The sequence below is a fragment of the Lepus europaeus genome, chromosome 1 (genome assembly GCF_033115175.1).
Source record: "Lepus europaeus isolate LE1 chromosome 1, mLepTim1.pri, whole genome shotgun sequence".
Lineage (NCBI taxonomy): Eukaryota > Metazoa > Chordata > Mammalia > Lagomorpha > Leporidae > Lepus > Lepus europaeus.
Genome location: NC_084827.1, coordinates 63261434 through 63278060, shown reverse-complemented (window position 1 = coordinate 63278060; position 16627 = coordinate 63261434). Strand labels below are relative to the sequence as shown.

Below are 16627 nucleotides of genomic sequence, written 5' to 3'. Positions count from 1 at the left end.
GACCAGGAGGAAGCTCCTGGCTCCTGGCTTTAGATTGGCCCAACTTCAGTCGTTGCAGCCAACTGGGGAGTGAACCACAGACCTCTCTCCCTCTCTGCCTCTCCTTCTCTCTCTGTGTAACTCTGGCTTTCAAATAAATAATAATAAATCTTTAAAAAAACACAAACTCAGATACACTAAAAGTTATCTTCAGCCTATGTGTATAACATGTATATGAAATATAAATGAATTTTATGTTTAGATTTGGCCCTGACACCAAGATGTCTCATTATGTATTTGCAGATATTCTGAAAACCAAAACAATCTGCCAACATTTTTAGTCCAAAGCATTTTAGATAAGGGATATTCAGCCTATAATTGCTATTCCAGCAGTGCTACAGTGAATAGCCTCATGCTTATGTTGACTGTGTTTGTGGAAATTCTCTTCAGAGTGAATTCCTAGAGGTAGTATTGCTGGGTCAGAGAGAAAATTCTTGTGGGATTTTTAAGGTGCTGCTTTGTTACCTTCTGTAGCGTTTTTCCTGCTTTGTATTCCTGCCAGAAGTGCAAGGTTTCTCCAAGCCTTGCCAGTGAAGTGTGTTGTCCAGCTTTTGGTTTTTGCTAGTTTGGTGTGAAAAACCATAAAAGTATAGTTGTATTTTGATGTTCTGTGTCTATTAATTTTTTTCTATTGGGCTTTGCCTTCTAGTTTTAGAAATTATATTAAGTACATTAGCTGTTTAAATAATTTGCAAATATTTTTTCCTGATTTGTCTCTTTACTTAGCTTCTGATAGTTTTTGTTACACTGAAGTGACTTTGGTGTCGTAACAGTGACTAGATTTGTGAAAGTGACTGGAATTTAGGGTCACTCCAGTCCTCGGCTGTGGCAGTCTGGTCTTTCCATCCTTTCCCTGCCAGAGCCAATCCCCAGGGTCCACTGGGGAGATCATTTGTTAGGAAGACTGCTCTGTGACCAGGATCAACTGGTTAGGAAGAGATAGTATATCTCAACTCTCTTGGTTGGAATCTTGATTAGATGTCTGTAAAGAATAAGAAAAACAAAAAACCTGGCTAATGCTACACCCAAGACCAGCTGGAAGAGGGTGTTGGCAGGGTCCTTCCAAAGCTGCCCCTGTGGGGTTTTATGCAGCCCTGGTGGAAACCAGTGGAGTAGAGATGGTGAGGAGAATCCATGTTGTGGCACGTGTCAGGGTGGCAGCAGAGCAAGTGGGATGTAGCTGATGGGATAGGGGCTGAGAGCACAGGAGGAGCAGAGGCTCCCCAGGAGGCAGGAGACTATGACTCCCATACCAGAGATCTGGTGGGTAGTGCCTTCTGTTGCTGGTGGTTCATTGTTGTGTGGTCTGTTTCATTTTTGAGCATGGTAACTAGGTGTTGGAAGATGGGGATAGAGAGGGCCAACCCAGCATAACAGTTTGTCAGGGATCTTAAGTACATTAAATACAAGCTTCAGCAAACAAGTGCAGAGCAGGTGCTCCCCGCTGAGAACTGACTGGTAGAGTGCATGAGAAGAGAGCGGGAATTTGTATTTCGGCTGTGACGTGTTTGGATTACAGGATGTGATCTGGGTCATTGGTGTTTTAAACTTGTTTTTTTAACAATGAAACCACTTAGAAAAATATTTGAGTGAGTTCATTTTGTGTTGCTATAACTGGATAATCAGGACTGTATAATTTATAAAGAAAAGAGATTTATTTAGCTTACAAATTTGGAGGCTAGAAGTCCAGGATGAAATAGCTGCATCTGCCCAGCTTCTAGTGAGGGCCTAATGGAGTGAAAACTGAAGGGCATGGGGGGAGGCATGGCAGAGAGGAAGCAAGAGGAGGCTGCACTCAGTTTTATGACCAGGTGCTTTCAGAATACCGAATCCACTCCTGTGGGAACCTCATCCATCTGGTCATGAGGGTGGAGCCTCTGTGAGCCAACCACATCTCTGTCCTACTACCTTCCCTCTGCTTCAGGTGGAATCTGCCTTTGATGTGCATTATGAATGGGCTTGATCAAACATTTGATCACCACACACTGTCCTCTAACTAATTAGGAAGGGCATATGGGAGAGTGAGAATCCAGGAGTAAGCCCAAAATAGCTTCTGCTGTGGTGGAGGAGGGTCAGTTTCAAGAACAAGAAAGTACCTTTGTAGCAATAAATTCAGATAGTGGATGTGAACTGGGCACTTGTAGGGATTCCTAGGGGCTGGCTCAGCATTGAAGACTCCTGGTAGACAGCTTGGGGAGGTGGGGTAAAGAAGCAAGGGCATCCAGGCTGGATGGGGAGCAGAGGGGGTTCTGCGGGGATTTGAGGGAGGGACTTCTTTCAGACACTTTCATTAAGACCCACTCTGGAACTTTGCGGTGTAGCACAGTGAGTTAAGCTGCTGTTTGCAATGCCAGTGTCCCATATCAGAGTGCCAATTTGAGTCCTGGCTGCTCCATTTCCAGCTCCCCGCTAATGCACCTGGGAAGGCATTGGAAGATGGCCCAAGTACTTGGGCCCCTGCCACCCATGTGGAAGATCCAGATGGAGTTCTTGGCTCATGGCTTTACCCACTGGGCCATTGCTGAGTGAATGAGTCTCACTTTTCCTTTCAGATAGATAGGGAGGTGGGTGGATGGATGGATAGATGGATGAATGAAAGAAATAAATCTTAAAAAAAAAAAAGACTGCCGCCCCCAAAAGGCTTTCCCTTTGGAATTATATTCAGGACCTCCTGTTCCCCCTTCAGTTTCTTGGCTGCAGTTACATTACTGCTACAGTTCCTTAAGCGATCATGATACCACCTTAAATATCCTGGTCCAAGTGTCCTAGGAGACACCTTTCGCTGAGCCGCCTCAGTAGTTTCTTTTGAAGAGGACTGTTCATTTTCAACTTTGCTTTCAGGTGAGGGAAGAGAGGAATAAAGAAGTTACAGCTTCTCTGTAGTCCGGGCTAGAAAACCTGGATCACATTGTTGGCTGTGTGCCCTGAATATAAAGAAGGCTTTCTGATGCCCCAGCTGTCACAGGAGGGACACTTCCCGCACTGTGACCCAGGGTCAGGCAGAAAGGGAGGAAGGGCCTTATGGGTCCCTGGGCCCTGAAGAAGGCCGGGAAGGTGATGGAGACCACCCCCACCCCCCACCCCGCGCTGTGCTCATGGACGCAAGGGATTGGGATTCTCACTGTCATACAGAATGTCCTATTTGATGTTTGTGTGACGTTCATGTAATGAGTTATTAGTGGCTTGGTTTCCTGAGGATTCCTCATTTGTGTTAATAGAAGTGTCTTGCTTACGTGTGGACTGTGATGGCACTTGTGTGTCCGCAGTGCCTGTTTGAGCCCTTCAAGTAAGATGACTGAAGCTTGTTGGCATTTGCAGCCTGGGTTTATGACTAACCATCTTGAATTAGGGTAGTTGGGGTTAGAACTTCGGAATGTAAAGAAGCCTGAAATGAATTTAGAAGTTTTAAACAGTGCCTTAGAATAAAAAATTTTACTAGCTTTTAAATAAAAATATGCAGCAGTGTGGGATATAGCTTTGGCTTTAGTGATAATAAGTGCCCTCAAGTACTTTCTGCTGTTTGCTAGAGCAGCAGAGCAGTCCTTGGGTCTCAGCTAGGTTTGGATACCCATTCTTCCTTACTGTTTGCAGTGAAACCAGAGGAAAATAACGACCTGGCATGCCATGCCCTTAGCACTCTTACTACTGCTGAGTAACCGTTTATGTCGTTAGTCTCAATAAAGCTGCCGGAGTTTTGGGAGTTTCTGAATTCAGTGTGAGAGGTTGTTTTTTTTTTTTTTTTTTTTTTTTTTAATTGTGGTTCTCACTTTGCTGGACTCCCTGAGTCCTCTTTTTAGTATTTATTGTTTTTTTAAGATTGATGCCATTGGCCGGCGCCATGGCTTAACAGGCTAATCCTCTGCCTTACGGTGCCGGCACACTGGGTTCTAGTCCCGGTTGGGGCGCCGGATTCTATCCCAGTTGCCCCTCTTCCAGGCCAGCTCTCTGCTATGGCCCGGGAAGGCAGTGGAGGATGGCCCAAGTGCTTGGGCCCTACACCCGCATGGGAGACCAGGAGAAGCACCGGGCTCCTGGCTTCGGATCAGTGAGATGTGCCGGCCGCAGCGGCCATTGGAGGGTGAACCAACGGCAAAAAGGAAGACCTTTCTCTCTGTCTCTCTCTCTCACTATCCACTCTGCTTGTCAAAAAAAAAAAAAAAAAAAAAAGATTGATGCCACACATCAACCCCAGAGCGTGCTATTCTCTACAGTAGACTTCTAACTCAGTTTCTACTGATTTTTCCAGTTGTACAAAGTTATAAGCATTAGAGACAGTTATGACTATGACCTGTCAAAATTATTTTTGACATTTGAGAGTCAGAGGGACTGCGAGACAGATGCATAGGTGGAGAAAGAGCGCCCATCTGCTGGGTGGCTCCCTGAATGCCTACAGTGGCTGGGAACAGGAGAGGCCAGGCCAGGGCTCAAGTCAGGAGGTGGGAATTCAGTCCAGGTCTTCCACATGGGTAGAAGTTACTTCAGCCATTACCACTGCCTCCTGGAGTCTGTGTTGGCAGGAAGCTGTGGTCGCGCTGGAGCCAAGAACTGAACCTGGGTACTTCAGCGTGGGAATCACTTCCATCAAAATTCTGAGGAAAGAAGACAACTAGAGCCAAACTGTGGGCACAGTGCTGTTGGGGCCCTTTAATTCAGCATGTGGGGTTCTGGGGAGGAAGGGAAGAATGATGGGTTTGTGGGAGCTCTGGCTGTAAAATCATGTCATTCCTTCCGTTGCTGACATCAGATTGTTTTGTGTGTGCTTCTCTTCAGCTGGTTTCCCCATGGGCTACACAGCAGCAGCTCCTGCCTATTCTCCCAACATGTACCCTGGAGCGAATCCTACCTTCCAGACAGGTATGTGCTGGGTGACCCAGTGCTTGGTGCATGCAGCTGGGGGAGAGGACATACAGAGTTAGGATTTGGGGTTGACTCAGTCCTTGTTAATAAAATCAGCCAGTTGATAAATGGGAGAAGAGCGTGATTCTTTTTGCACATTTAAGCTTCAGATGCTGCGTTTCTCGTGTCACCCACAACAAAGCCTCAGTCTATGTGCTGGGTTGTTACAGGCCACTCATCCTGCCACAGTTGGCAGCTGACTGGGCTAAAGACTGTCTTGCCGTGCTGGGATGTGGAGTTTCCCTGAGCTGGTGTTAGAGACATGTGACTTCTCTAAAGCATTGCAGCACTTTAGTTACATTTGTAAAAGAAAACCTCTTGTTTTCTGTGTTGAGTGCATGGGAATATTTTTGAGTTGTTGAAATCACTGTTAATGTTGAAAGTGGAGTTGATATGAGTCTAAATTTTGTAAAGATTATTTGCTTATTTACAGGGATTTCGTCCTGTGAGCTGCACCCTGTTGTGTTGCTCCTTGGCTCGTGGGCGTCGTTCACCCAGACAGGACACTGATTCTACTACAGTGGTCCTGACACATGTTCTGGCCTACAGGGTTGGCCTGGCCTCCTGGGGGCACCTGGAGGCACCTTATTTGTGAGGTAGCTAGGCTAGTGTTTTGTCGCTAAGAACACTGGCCTTATACAATTAACTTTGGCAGAAGAGACATAACAGTATCCTTTTCTGTTTCGTTAATCTAATATTGTTTGTTCTTCCCTTCCACCCTCCTCGTCCTTGCTGTTCCCACCATGACCGCCTCTCATCAAGCCTTAGCTCAGAGCAGAGCAAAGCCTTTTGACTTGATCTTCTTCATGCTCCCAGGCTTTTCTACCTTGGTTCGAGCTTCTGCCAGAGTGTCATTCCCAGAGGAAATTGCCTTTTATTTCCCGTAACTTGAGGACAATTAAGCCAGGAGCCTGGACATGAGATCCCCAGCTCTTCGCCACAATGGCCCTTTAATTCTCTTAAAAACATTTTTTGTTTTGTGTTCTTGCCTAGCTGTTTCACGCCCTCCTGGACTAAATTGCTTCTACTCTGTGCCTGTCTTTTGAGTCTGTTGTGGAATCTCCCTTCCCTTGGAATGGCGACTGTTGTATGGCTGCTTGCTGGGTTCTTCAGTGGTGTCACTCATCTTTTATAAAACGCTTCACATTGTTTAACCTTTTTTTAAACAGCTGTCTTGAGATACACATGACATAAACTGCACACACGTAAAGCACACTTTTTCTTTTCTTAAAGATATATTTACTTGAAAGACAGAGTTAGGGGGAGCGAGAGAGAGCTTCCATCTACTGATTCAATCCCTAAACGGTCACTACAGCTGGAGCTACATTCAGGTCTCCCATCTGGCTGCAGGGGCCCAGGTACATGGGCCATTTTCCACTGCTTTCCCAGGCAGATTAGTAGGGAGCTGGGCCCGGCTCTGTGGCATAGCAGGTAAAGCTGCCGCCTGCAATGCTGGTATCCCATATGGACACTGGTTCAAGTCCTGGCTGCTCCACTTCCGATCTGGCACTCTACTGGGGCCTGGGAAAGCAGTAGAAGATGACCTAAGTCCTTGGGCCCCTGCAGTCCAGAAAGAAACTGCTGGCTCCTGGCTTCAGATCAGTGCAGCTCTGACTCTTGCGGCCAGTTGGGGAGTGAACCAGCGGATGAAAGACGACCTCTCACTCTGCCTCTTCTTCACTATGTAACTCTGACTTTCAAATGATAAATAAATCTTTAAAAAAAAAAAAAAAAGAAAAAAGAAAGAAAGAAAAGCTTGGTAGGGAGCTGGATTGGAAATGGAGCGGAGCCTCCAGGACTTGATCCAGCACCCATATGGGATGCAGGTGTTGAGGGTAGCAGCTTAACGTACTCTTCCTACCATGCTGGCCTCAGCTTTAGGTTCAACAATTAGGTCTATGACCCCTTTGTGGTTAATTCTTGTTTATGGTGGGAAGAACAGGTTGAAGTTTTATTTTTTGCCTAATGATTCATTCCACATGTACTCATGCTGAGACCACCATAAAGTAAATTATTGTTCTAGAATGTTCAGAGGTAGCCCACTTTTACTCATTTTCTTTGTAGAGTACCATGTCAAATTGCACTAAAAACCTACAGCCTCCTCCCCACCCCCTTTTTTTTCCAAACAAAACAATTTGAGATTTAACTGCGGCTGACAAAGCTGTTCCTGGAAAAGTGCTCAGCCCTGCGCTGCATAGGAAGGCTGGTGTTTGGAGGTCTGGTGTTGCTGGCAGTGTCCATGTTGGGGATCTTTGTGGGCCAGCCTCTGGGCAGGTGTCATCCACCTTCTCTCACAGCTCTCCTTTTTACCCCTTTCCCAAGGTTGCCTTCGGTAGTTCCTCTAACCTAGAAGTGGGGGTGGGCAGGTGGAACTGAGGCTGCCTTGTTGAAGGGCACCCACTGATGGGTGCCAGACAGATGCCTAACAGACCACTGGCCCAGCAGTGCCACCTCTTCTGGTTTGTTGGGAGAAACTGGGAATAAAGATTTCTGTGTGAAATTGGTGAGTGAAAAAATAAAGGCGCTTTGATGGTCCTGCGACATCCCACAGTGCTGCTGTCCACCTGACCCGAGTCTGGGCCATACCTGTGTGCCTTTTTTTGGGAGCCTCTTCATTGTTTGATATCTTGAATGTTTAATCTCTCTTCCCAGTGGGCTTTCCCCCTTATTTAATGAGCAAGCCAAAGTGGCCAGTATACAGTATTAAACAAACTGAACTTCTTCTCCATTTCTGCTGCTTTCTTGATCTACCTTTTGGTTCTCCTAGCACCAGGCTTGTGGGCAAACCTGGTCTGTAGTCCAGGAGTTGCATGGGCTTTGGCTTCTGGAGTGCTTTGCAATCTCAGTGTGGCCCGTTTCTGGCCCTCTTCCAACTGTGGAACAAAAGGTTCAGAGAAGCTTTTGCTGAAGGGTTCATTACTCAGTCTGGAAATGGGGACGGTAGTCATTTCTGTCTTCCTGAGCAGGTGGATGCAGTGAGCTGTGTGCATATGCAGCTGGAGTGGGCTGTTTTTGGAATCAGAGTTTTCTTGGACTGTAGAGTTAGCTGGTTGTGGCTTAACTCCTGGCTGTGTCACTCCTGAGAAAGTTGTTTAACTTCACTCTCAGTATTTGCATAATGAAACACCCCTTGGGTGTGTTAGGAGAGGATTCCAGCATCAAGCCCATGAGCAGGCACTGACATCAGGAAGGCAGGCTCAGGCTCTCAGCCAGCCCGTTCAGGCCTCTTTTCTACAGTTTCTTATAGTACAAACACCTGTAACTAATATTTGCAATGATGAGTTGAAATTGTCAAGAAAACATTCAGTTCCTTTAGTAAGCTTTAGTGACAGGTAGTTTAGTTATTACATCAGCACATATTTTTAAACGATGTAAATGTTGCCAAGGGTGATAGCCTAAGGGAATCAGTAATCACATCCGTAAACATTTATGTGGAAATCCAGCTAATAACGTAATGGTTTTATTAAGGTGTTTATCCTGTGGGGTAGATCTGGTCTGAGTACTTATTTATGAAGAATGTTTGAGAAGTTAAAAGCCTTTACGATACATTCTTTTTTATTTTTTTAAGTTTTATTTATTTATTTGGGAGGTAGAGTTACAGACAGAGAGAGGAAGAGACAGAAAAAGGTCTTCCATCCACTGGTTCACTCTCTATTGGTGCAATGGCCAGGGCTGGGCCAGGCCAAAGCCAGGAGCTTCTTCTGGGTCTCACACGTGGGTGCCATCTTTCACTGCTTTGCTAGGCCATAAGCATGAAGCTGGATAAGAAGAGCAGCAGCTAGGACACAAACTCGTGTCCATATGGGATGCTGATGCTGCAGGCAGAGGCTTAGCCTACTCTGCCACAGTGCCAGCCCCACGATACAGCCTTCTTTTTAATTTTTAAACTCAGTATAACGTCCATGAGGTGACACCTAGATTTGTTTAAAAATTAAACTTGTTGGCAGCCACTTGAGAGAGAGCCTTTAGAATGTTAACAGGCTGGAGGATTATAGGAGTCTTTCTCTCAAACTGAAGGTTTGCATGTACATAGTTTAAAGATTCCAGTGGTTCTATAATACTTTTACAGATGAAAAACAGCAATGCCATCTTGTCAGAACCACCACATCTGTGCCACAGAGGCGAGCTCTGTCTCCCTTTAGACTCTGAGCTGTTTCTGCTCTCCTTCCATGTTTTCCTGTATCCTGCTTCTGCCGTTCCTTCTTCTAGAGCACTGTTTACTGACTTCTCACTTTGGGTGACATGAGTTTATCTTTCCTTTCTGTGCCTCGTTTCTTGCTTGTCTATTCCCTGTGATGCTGATCTTGTGCACATTGTTCTCAGCTGTGTTGCGGGTGTGTTTTCTTCACCTACTTTGTCCTCCTTGAGATAAATACTTAATGGTGGCTTTGAATAGGTTTTTACCCCCAACTTCTTCTGATTTCTCAGGAGTTGGGATCTCAACTCAGAACACTCTTGAGCTACTCCTGAGTGTTTTGTTCCCTGGGGGAGCTCTTTTCGAAGCCTCTACCTCCTCCTCCGCTCATCCTGTGGGCCCTCACTTGGGGGCACTCTGCCCCATCATCCCAGAGTTTGCTTTTGCTTCTTCCTCCCATGTCCATCTTTGTCATCGTTCCTACTTTTTAACTGTCAGGTTCTGGGGAAGGAGTTCCCTCACTGCCTTCCTGGAGAGTATGAGGGAGTCACAATTTTAGGCTTTTCTGAAAACGTTGAAAAATACCCTCAAACTTTATTGATAGTTTGTCTGGAAATAGATTGCGAGGCTAGTAATCATTTCACCCCAGAATTGAGAGGCTGTCACTTGTCGTTTTCCAGCTCTGTCACTGCTGCTGGGAGTTAGCACCTTGCTGACACCTGACTGAATGTAACCAGTGCTTCTCTTTGATGCCGTGTCATATTTTTATCTCATGTTCTGAAATTCCGAAATGCCATCTTTGTTCAGGGCTTGCCTTGATACACTTCCAAATTATCCAGATTTTCTAAATAAATCTGTTTAGTGCTTAGAAAATTATTATAAAAATTTGAGTGGGGTATGAACTTTTAATTCAGCCTACTAGTTAAGACATCCACATCCTATGTTGGAGTACTTGAGTTTGCTTGTCAGCTCTGGCACCTGACTCCCACTCCCTGCTAATGCAGAACCTGGGAAGCAGCCATGATGGCTCAAGTAACTGGATTTACGCCATGATTCTGTTCCCAGCTTCCTCCTTCTGCCCCAGCCCAGCTCTGGCCATTTTGGGTCTTTGGGGAGTAAACCAGCAATGGGGGAGCACTCACTCTATCTTTGCCTCTCAAATTAAAAACAAAAATCTGTATGGTATACAGTACTTTAGAGAAAAAAAATGACCCAGTCCAATAAAAACCTGCTGGCACCTGAGCAGATAGTTAGCATTCTGAAATGTTAGTAGGGCTAGGAGAGCTCAGCAAGCAGGCCATTCACATGTTGGTAAGAGTGAAAGGAAGAAAGATGCTACTCATCATGTTGTCTGTGGTGGGTTATGACACATGGGCTTCCTTGGGACAGAATCTGAAGCTAGTCTTATTTTGGAAAGACCAGTACTTCAAGGAGGCAATGCCTGTTTTGGACACAATGAAGTAGTAGTGTGTCTGTTTATGTTAAGTTTATAAAGTGCCTGTTGAGTTACTTTGATGAGATATGGTGAATCTAGTGTTAATGTGAAAAAAAGAAAAACTTCAGGAAGGTGGCTAGCATACACATCATCCTAAATTGACAGTAAGGCATGTTTATATTCCTTGAAACTGGTTAGTCTCAGGTGCAGAATAGAAAGTGACTTAACATATATGCCTATAGATGATATCAAAAGAAGTTTCCTGGTGAGCTTAACAGTTATAAGAATAAGCAGTAAGGTAATACGTACTAAAAACCATTGCTCTATTTAGAAGAAATAATAGATGACTATCTTTTCACATTGTATTGTGAAAATTTTCAGATATACAGAAAAGCTGAAAAAATTTCATGATGAGCATACAGACTCCCAAAATTCCGTGAATGAAGCATTAAACTTTTACAAGTAACATTTTACTTGTGTCATATACGTATCCTTCCAGCCATTCTCTAGTTTGTCTTTTTTAAAATTTTTGTATTTCAGAACAAGTTGTATGTCTAAGTGTACTTTATCATATATATCATTAATATTCATGTACAATTCTTTTTTGTTTTAAGATAAAATTTACATATATGAGATGCACAGGTTTAGAAGTACCATTTATTGTGTTCTGAAAGATGCCTTACACATTCTGACTTCTTGGAGTTATCTTTGTCTAATCAAAGCCAGCGTGTGAGGTGGTTTGGAGACCCTGGGCCAATTGAAGAGATTTCTGCAGGAGGAGGCTTCCAGTAGAAAACAAGAAAGGCCTAGTAGGGAAGTAATCGAGGAATGACGAAGGACTTCAGGGGGTGGGCATTTGGCTCAGCAACGGATGACACCGTTTGGGAGGCTCACATCCTGTAAGTCTCTGAGTTCGAGTCCTGGCCTCTGGCTCTGCTTTCAGTTCCAGCTTCCTGCTGATGTCTATCCTAGGAAACAGCAGATGGTGGCTCAGGTACTTGGGTCTCCGCCACCCATGTGATAGACCTGGAATGAGTTCTAGGCTCCTGGCTTCAGCCTGCTCCAGAACCAGCTGTTACGGGTATTTGCTTTTCACATAAATACATCATTTTTAGAAAAAAGTGCTTTAAGGAAAAAGGCAGCTCTGTGGTGTAGCAGGTAGCATCCCATATGGGCGCTGGTTTGAGTCCCTGCTGCTTCACTCCTGATCCAACTCTGCTGATGTTCCTGGGAAAGCAGTAGAAGATAGCCCAAGTCCTTGGGCCCCTGCACCGATGTGGGAGACTCAGAAGCTCCTGGCTCTGGCTTCGGATTGGCACAGCTCCATCTGTTGGGCCATTTGGGGAGTGAACCAGAGCATGGAAGATTTCTCCCTCTCTGCCTCTGCTTCTCTGTAATTCTGTCTTTTTAGTAAACAAATAAATCTTAAAAAAAGAAAGAAAGAAAGAAAGAAAAGAAAAGGGCTTCACCTTTTTTGGTGGGTACACGAAGTGCCTCTGGTTCAGAGAGCCTGTCTTCAGGCGACTGTCCAGGTGTTGTTCACTGGGTTTCATGCTCTCTGTTCTTCTTCGGGTGGACAGCGTCCCTCGTCTTGGTTCGTGCTGTTCTGTGTTTGAACAGACAAAATAGAGCTAGCCTTCCTTACTAGGATTATTGTTGGGTCTTCTAGAGGATGTTTTCTCCAGATTGTGAATTCATTGCTTGTGCCATTTTCACTTCCTCAAAACAGCTTCTCTCTCTCTTTTTTTTTTTTGTCTGTTGTGAATGTAACATGTAGAGCCATAACTTTCTGATGAACATGGACTGTGTATGTTGAGCAGTGGTGTGTTTTAACTTAGTTCTTTTTCCAGTCAGTGCTGAACTGGCAGGCCAGCTTAGCGATCAGCTTGCTCAAGAGCTATGCCTCCCTACTGATGACCTTTTTTTAAAGGCTCAGCCATATCTTGTGTTAATCTTCCAGGGGTGCTGTGGGGGGTGTGGTGGTGATTGGGCACTTGTCAACTTGCTCCCTTACTTTACCTGAGCTCATGCATGACTTGTTTGATGGAGATTTTCTGTCTTGCTTAGTCCGTCTCAGGTATGTGTTGCCATCTGAAAGCATTATATTTTTTTCATTTTGCTATATATTTTTTAAATATATACAGGAAAGTTGAGAGATCAGTACAGTGAATTTTCAAAAAAAATTTTATTTATTATTTATTTTAGAGACAGAGTTGCAGAGAGGCAGAGACAGAGAGAGATCTTCCATCTGCTGGTTCACTCCTCAGATGGCTGCAGCAGCTGGAGCTGTGCCGATCTGAAGCCAGGAGTCGGGAGTTTCTTTTGGGTCTCCCACGCGAGTGCAGGGTCCCAAGCACTTGGCCCATCTTCCACTGCTTTGCCAGGTCATAGCAGAGAGCTGGATCGGAAATGGAACAGCTGGGACTGGAACTGGCACCCATATGGGATGCCAGCAGTGCAGGTGGCTGTTTTACCTGGTATGCCATGGCACCAGCCTCAGTACAGTGTATTTCCATAATACTACTACTATTATTCCATAATACTATATAATTACATAATGTCTACCAGTTAAACTTTTGCCATATTTACTGTGTATCAGGTGAGTGTGTGTGGGTGATATTTTAAATTTCTGTTGAATTAGTTCAGAATTACATGTAGCCTTTGTTGCTTCTGTCCTGTGGACTTCAGTGTGGCCCTTCTTGATATCACAGTGAAGACATTTTCCTGCATGTCCATGGTACCATTATCATGTAGAAATAGTCATTCTTTAATTTTACTTTATATTATATGTTAAAATTTTCCAGTTATCCCTAAATTCTTTTTTTTTAATTTGGAACCAGGATCTATTCAACATTACATGTTGAGTTTGCTTTTAAAGTTGAATTTATGTCTTGTCTTTTTTTGGATAGAGAGAAATACGCTTGCACACACACACAAGCACACGCACGCACACACAGAGCAAGCTCCCATCATCTGTTTCACTTCCTGAATGTCTGTAATGGCCTGGGCTGGGGCCAAGCTGAAGCCAGGAGCCAGAAGCTCAACCCAGGTGTTCCTATGGATGGCAGGAACCCGAGTACTTGAGCCATTACTGCTGCTTCCCTGGGTCCACGTTAGCAGGAAGCTGGAATCAGGAGCTAGAGCTGGGACTTGAACCCAGGTTCTCTGAAGTGAGAATCAGGAGTCCACTTGGCTTCTTAACCATTAGGTCAAATGCCCTCCCCTCTTATCTCTATTAATCCATAACAGTCTGTCTAGCATGTTCCTCTCCCCTTTAATGTTTTGACTAAAAGAATTTTTATTGGAAAAATTAAAAATATATACACAAATACACAGGAATATAATCCTTACCCAATCTCTGGCTTTAGCAGTTATTGGTTCATGGCTGATGTTTTTCATCTATATCCCCACAACTTTCCCTTCTATTATTTCTTTTAAAGATTTATTTTTTATTTATTTGAAAGAGTTACAGAGAGAGGCAGAGACAGAGAGAGAGGTCTTCCATCCGCTGGTTCACTCCCCAGATGGTTGCAATGGCTGGAGCTGCACCGATCCAAAGCCAGGAGCCAGCAGCTTCTTCCTATCTCCCATGCAGGTGCAGGGGCCCAAGGTCTTGGGCCATCTTCTGCTGCTCTCCCAGGCCATAGCAGAGAGCTGAATCGGAAGAGGAGCAACTGGGACTAGAATCGGCGCCCATATGGGATGCCGGTGCTTCAGGCCAGGGCTTTAACCCGCTGCGCCACAGTGCTGGCTCCTCTCTTATATTATTTTGAAGGAAATCTAGATATCAAGTTCATCAGTGTTTTAGTATTTAAAAGATAATTTAAAAATGCGTATATCACTGTCATGACAAAATACTTACATATCAAAATTACAGGCCGGCACCGTGGCTCAACAGGCTAATCCTCCGCCTTGCAGCACTGGCACACCGGGTTCTAGTACTGGTCGGGCGCCAGATTCTGTCCCGGTTGCCCCTCTTCAAGGCCAGCTCTCTGCTGTGGCCCGGGAGCCCTGCACCCACATGGGAGACCAGGAGAAGCACCTGGCTCCTGGCTTCGGATCAGCGCGGTGCGCTGGCCGCGGCAGCCATTAGAGGATAAACCAATGGCAAAGGAAGACCTTTCTCTCTGTGTGTCTCTCTCTCTCACTGTCCACTCTGCCTGTCAAAAAAAAAAAAATCAAAATTACAGTGTTCATATTTCTAGTTGTTTCATCTGTGTCATGAACATATTTTAATTGTATGATGAAGAAGGGGACCCTATTGGTTTTTTCCTTTCCAGGTGTGGGGAAAGTCCGGCCTGTGGGCCATAAAAGCTTGCAAAATCATTTCATCTGGCCTTGTCAAGACAATTTCAGGTGGGACTCAAAAGTTCAGCAAATCTATAGCAGGCTGATTTTTTTTAAGATTGATTTATTTGAAAGGCAGAGTTACAGAGATCTGCTTTTCACTCCCCAAATGGCTGCAACAGCTGGAGTTGGGACATCCGGAAGCTAGGAGCGAGGAGCTTCTCTCAGGTCTCCCACATGAGTTCAGGGTGGTGCTTGAGCCATCTTCCTCTGCTTTCCCAGGTGCATTAACAGGGAGTTGGATCTGAAGTAGAGCAGCCAGGATTCAAACTGGTGCCAGAGGTGGCGGCTTTATCCCCTACACCACAGTGCCGGCCCCAGCAGGCTGATTTTTGTGTGGATGATTTTGTGTGGCCCACAAATGATGTTACAGCTATCCAAAGGCCTCTGGCAAAAAGAAGATTCACCACCCTTGCTTTATTTTTTTTAAAAGATTTATTTACTTATTTGAAATGCAGAGTTACACAAAGAAGGAGAGGTGGAGAGAGAGTCTTCCATTTGCTGGTTCACTCCCCAATTGACTGCAATGGCCAGAGCTGGGCTGATCCAAAGCCAGGCGCCAGGAGCTTCTTCTGGTCTCCCACGTGGATGCAGGGGCCCAAGGACTTGGGCCACCTTCTACTGCTTTCCCAGGCCATAGCAGAGAGCTGGATTGTAAGAGGAGCAGCTGGACTCAAACCCATGTCCATATGGGATGCCAGCACTGCAGGCGGCAGCTTTACCTGCTACACCACAGTGCCAGGCCCATCTACCCCTGCTTTAAACCATTTGAAAATGGGCCAGCCCTGGCCGGCGCCACGGCTCACTAGGCTAATCCTCCGCCTTGCAGCGCCAGCACACTGGGTTCTAGTCCCGGTCGGGGCACCAATCCTGTCCCGGTTGCCCCTCTTCCAGGCCAGCTCTCTGCTGTGGCCAGGGAGTGCAGTGGAGGATGGCCCAAGTGCTTGGGCCCTGCACCCCATGGGAGACCAGGAGAAGCACCTGGCTCCTGCCATTGGATCAGCGCGGTGCGCCGGCCGCAGCGCGCCTACCACGGCGGCCATTGGAGGGTGAACCAACGGCAAAAAAGGAAGACCTTTGTCTCTCTCTCACTGTCCACTCTGCCTGTCAAAAAAAAAAAGAAAATGGGCCAGCCCTAAAAATTCAGAAGGTGATACTCAACTTTTAAGTCTAGCATCTGTTCTCAAAATGCAGCACAGATAGGGCGCTTCTGTTAGTGACAACTTTTGTAAGAAATTATTGCTGTCTTGGTGAGATATGAGTTTAGTGATTTCTGAGATCTCTTCATTAGGCCAGTGAAAATAATGCTGCAGAAAGTTAATCGCTTTTTACATTTTTGTTAAAGATTTATTTATTTATTTGAAAGTGTTAGAGGTGGAGACAGACATCTTCCATCTGCTGATTCACTCCCCAGATGGCTACAGTGGCCAGGACTGGGCCAGGCTGAAGCCAGGAGCCTGGAGCTTCTTCCAGGTCTCCCATGTGAGTAGCAAGGACCCAAGGACTTGGGCCATCTTCCACTATTTTCCCCAGGACATTAGGGAGCTGGATCGGAAGTGGAGCATCTGAGACATGAATCACTGTTCATGTGGGATGTTGGCATTGCAGGTATCATCTTTACCCACTTTGCAGTAACATCAGCCCTGCAGAAGTGAATTGAGTTTGTGAGCTGGGTTGTCTGCCCATAAAGCAACTGATAGCTTTGCTGGTGTGTCTCTGTTATTATTTCTTGGTCCTGAGAATTGGGAGGGGACTATTGAGGGCAAGCCTTCATC

At 45.4% G+C, this 16627-nt stretch overlaps 1 protein-coding gene across 1 annotated transcript in view; it reads left to right on the top strand.

Annotated features, from left to right (window-relative positions):
- Window positions 1-16627, top strand: part of FAM168B (family with sequence similarity 168 member B) — a 41790-nt gene that overhangs the window by 15556 nt on the left and 9607 nt on the right. Inside the window, exon 3 of the mRNA XM_062182922.1 lies at window positions 4810-4893. Within this exon, the coding sequence (XP_062038906.1) occupies window positions 4810-4893 (84 nt within the window). The remainder of the gene's footprint in view (window positions 1-4809; window positions 4894-16627) is intronic.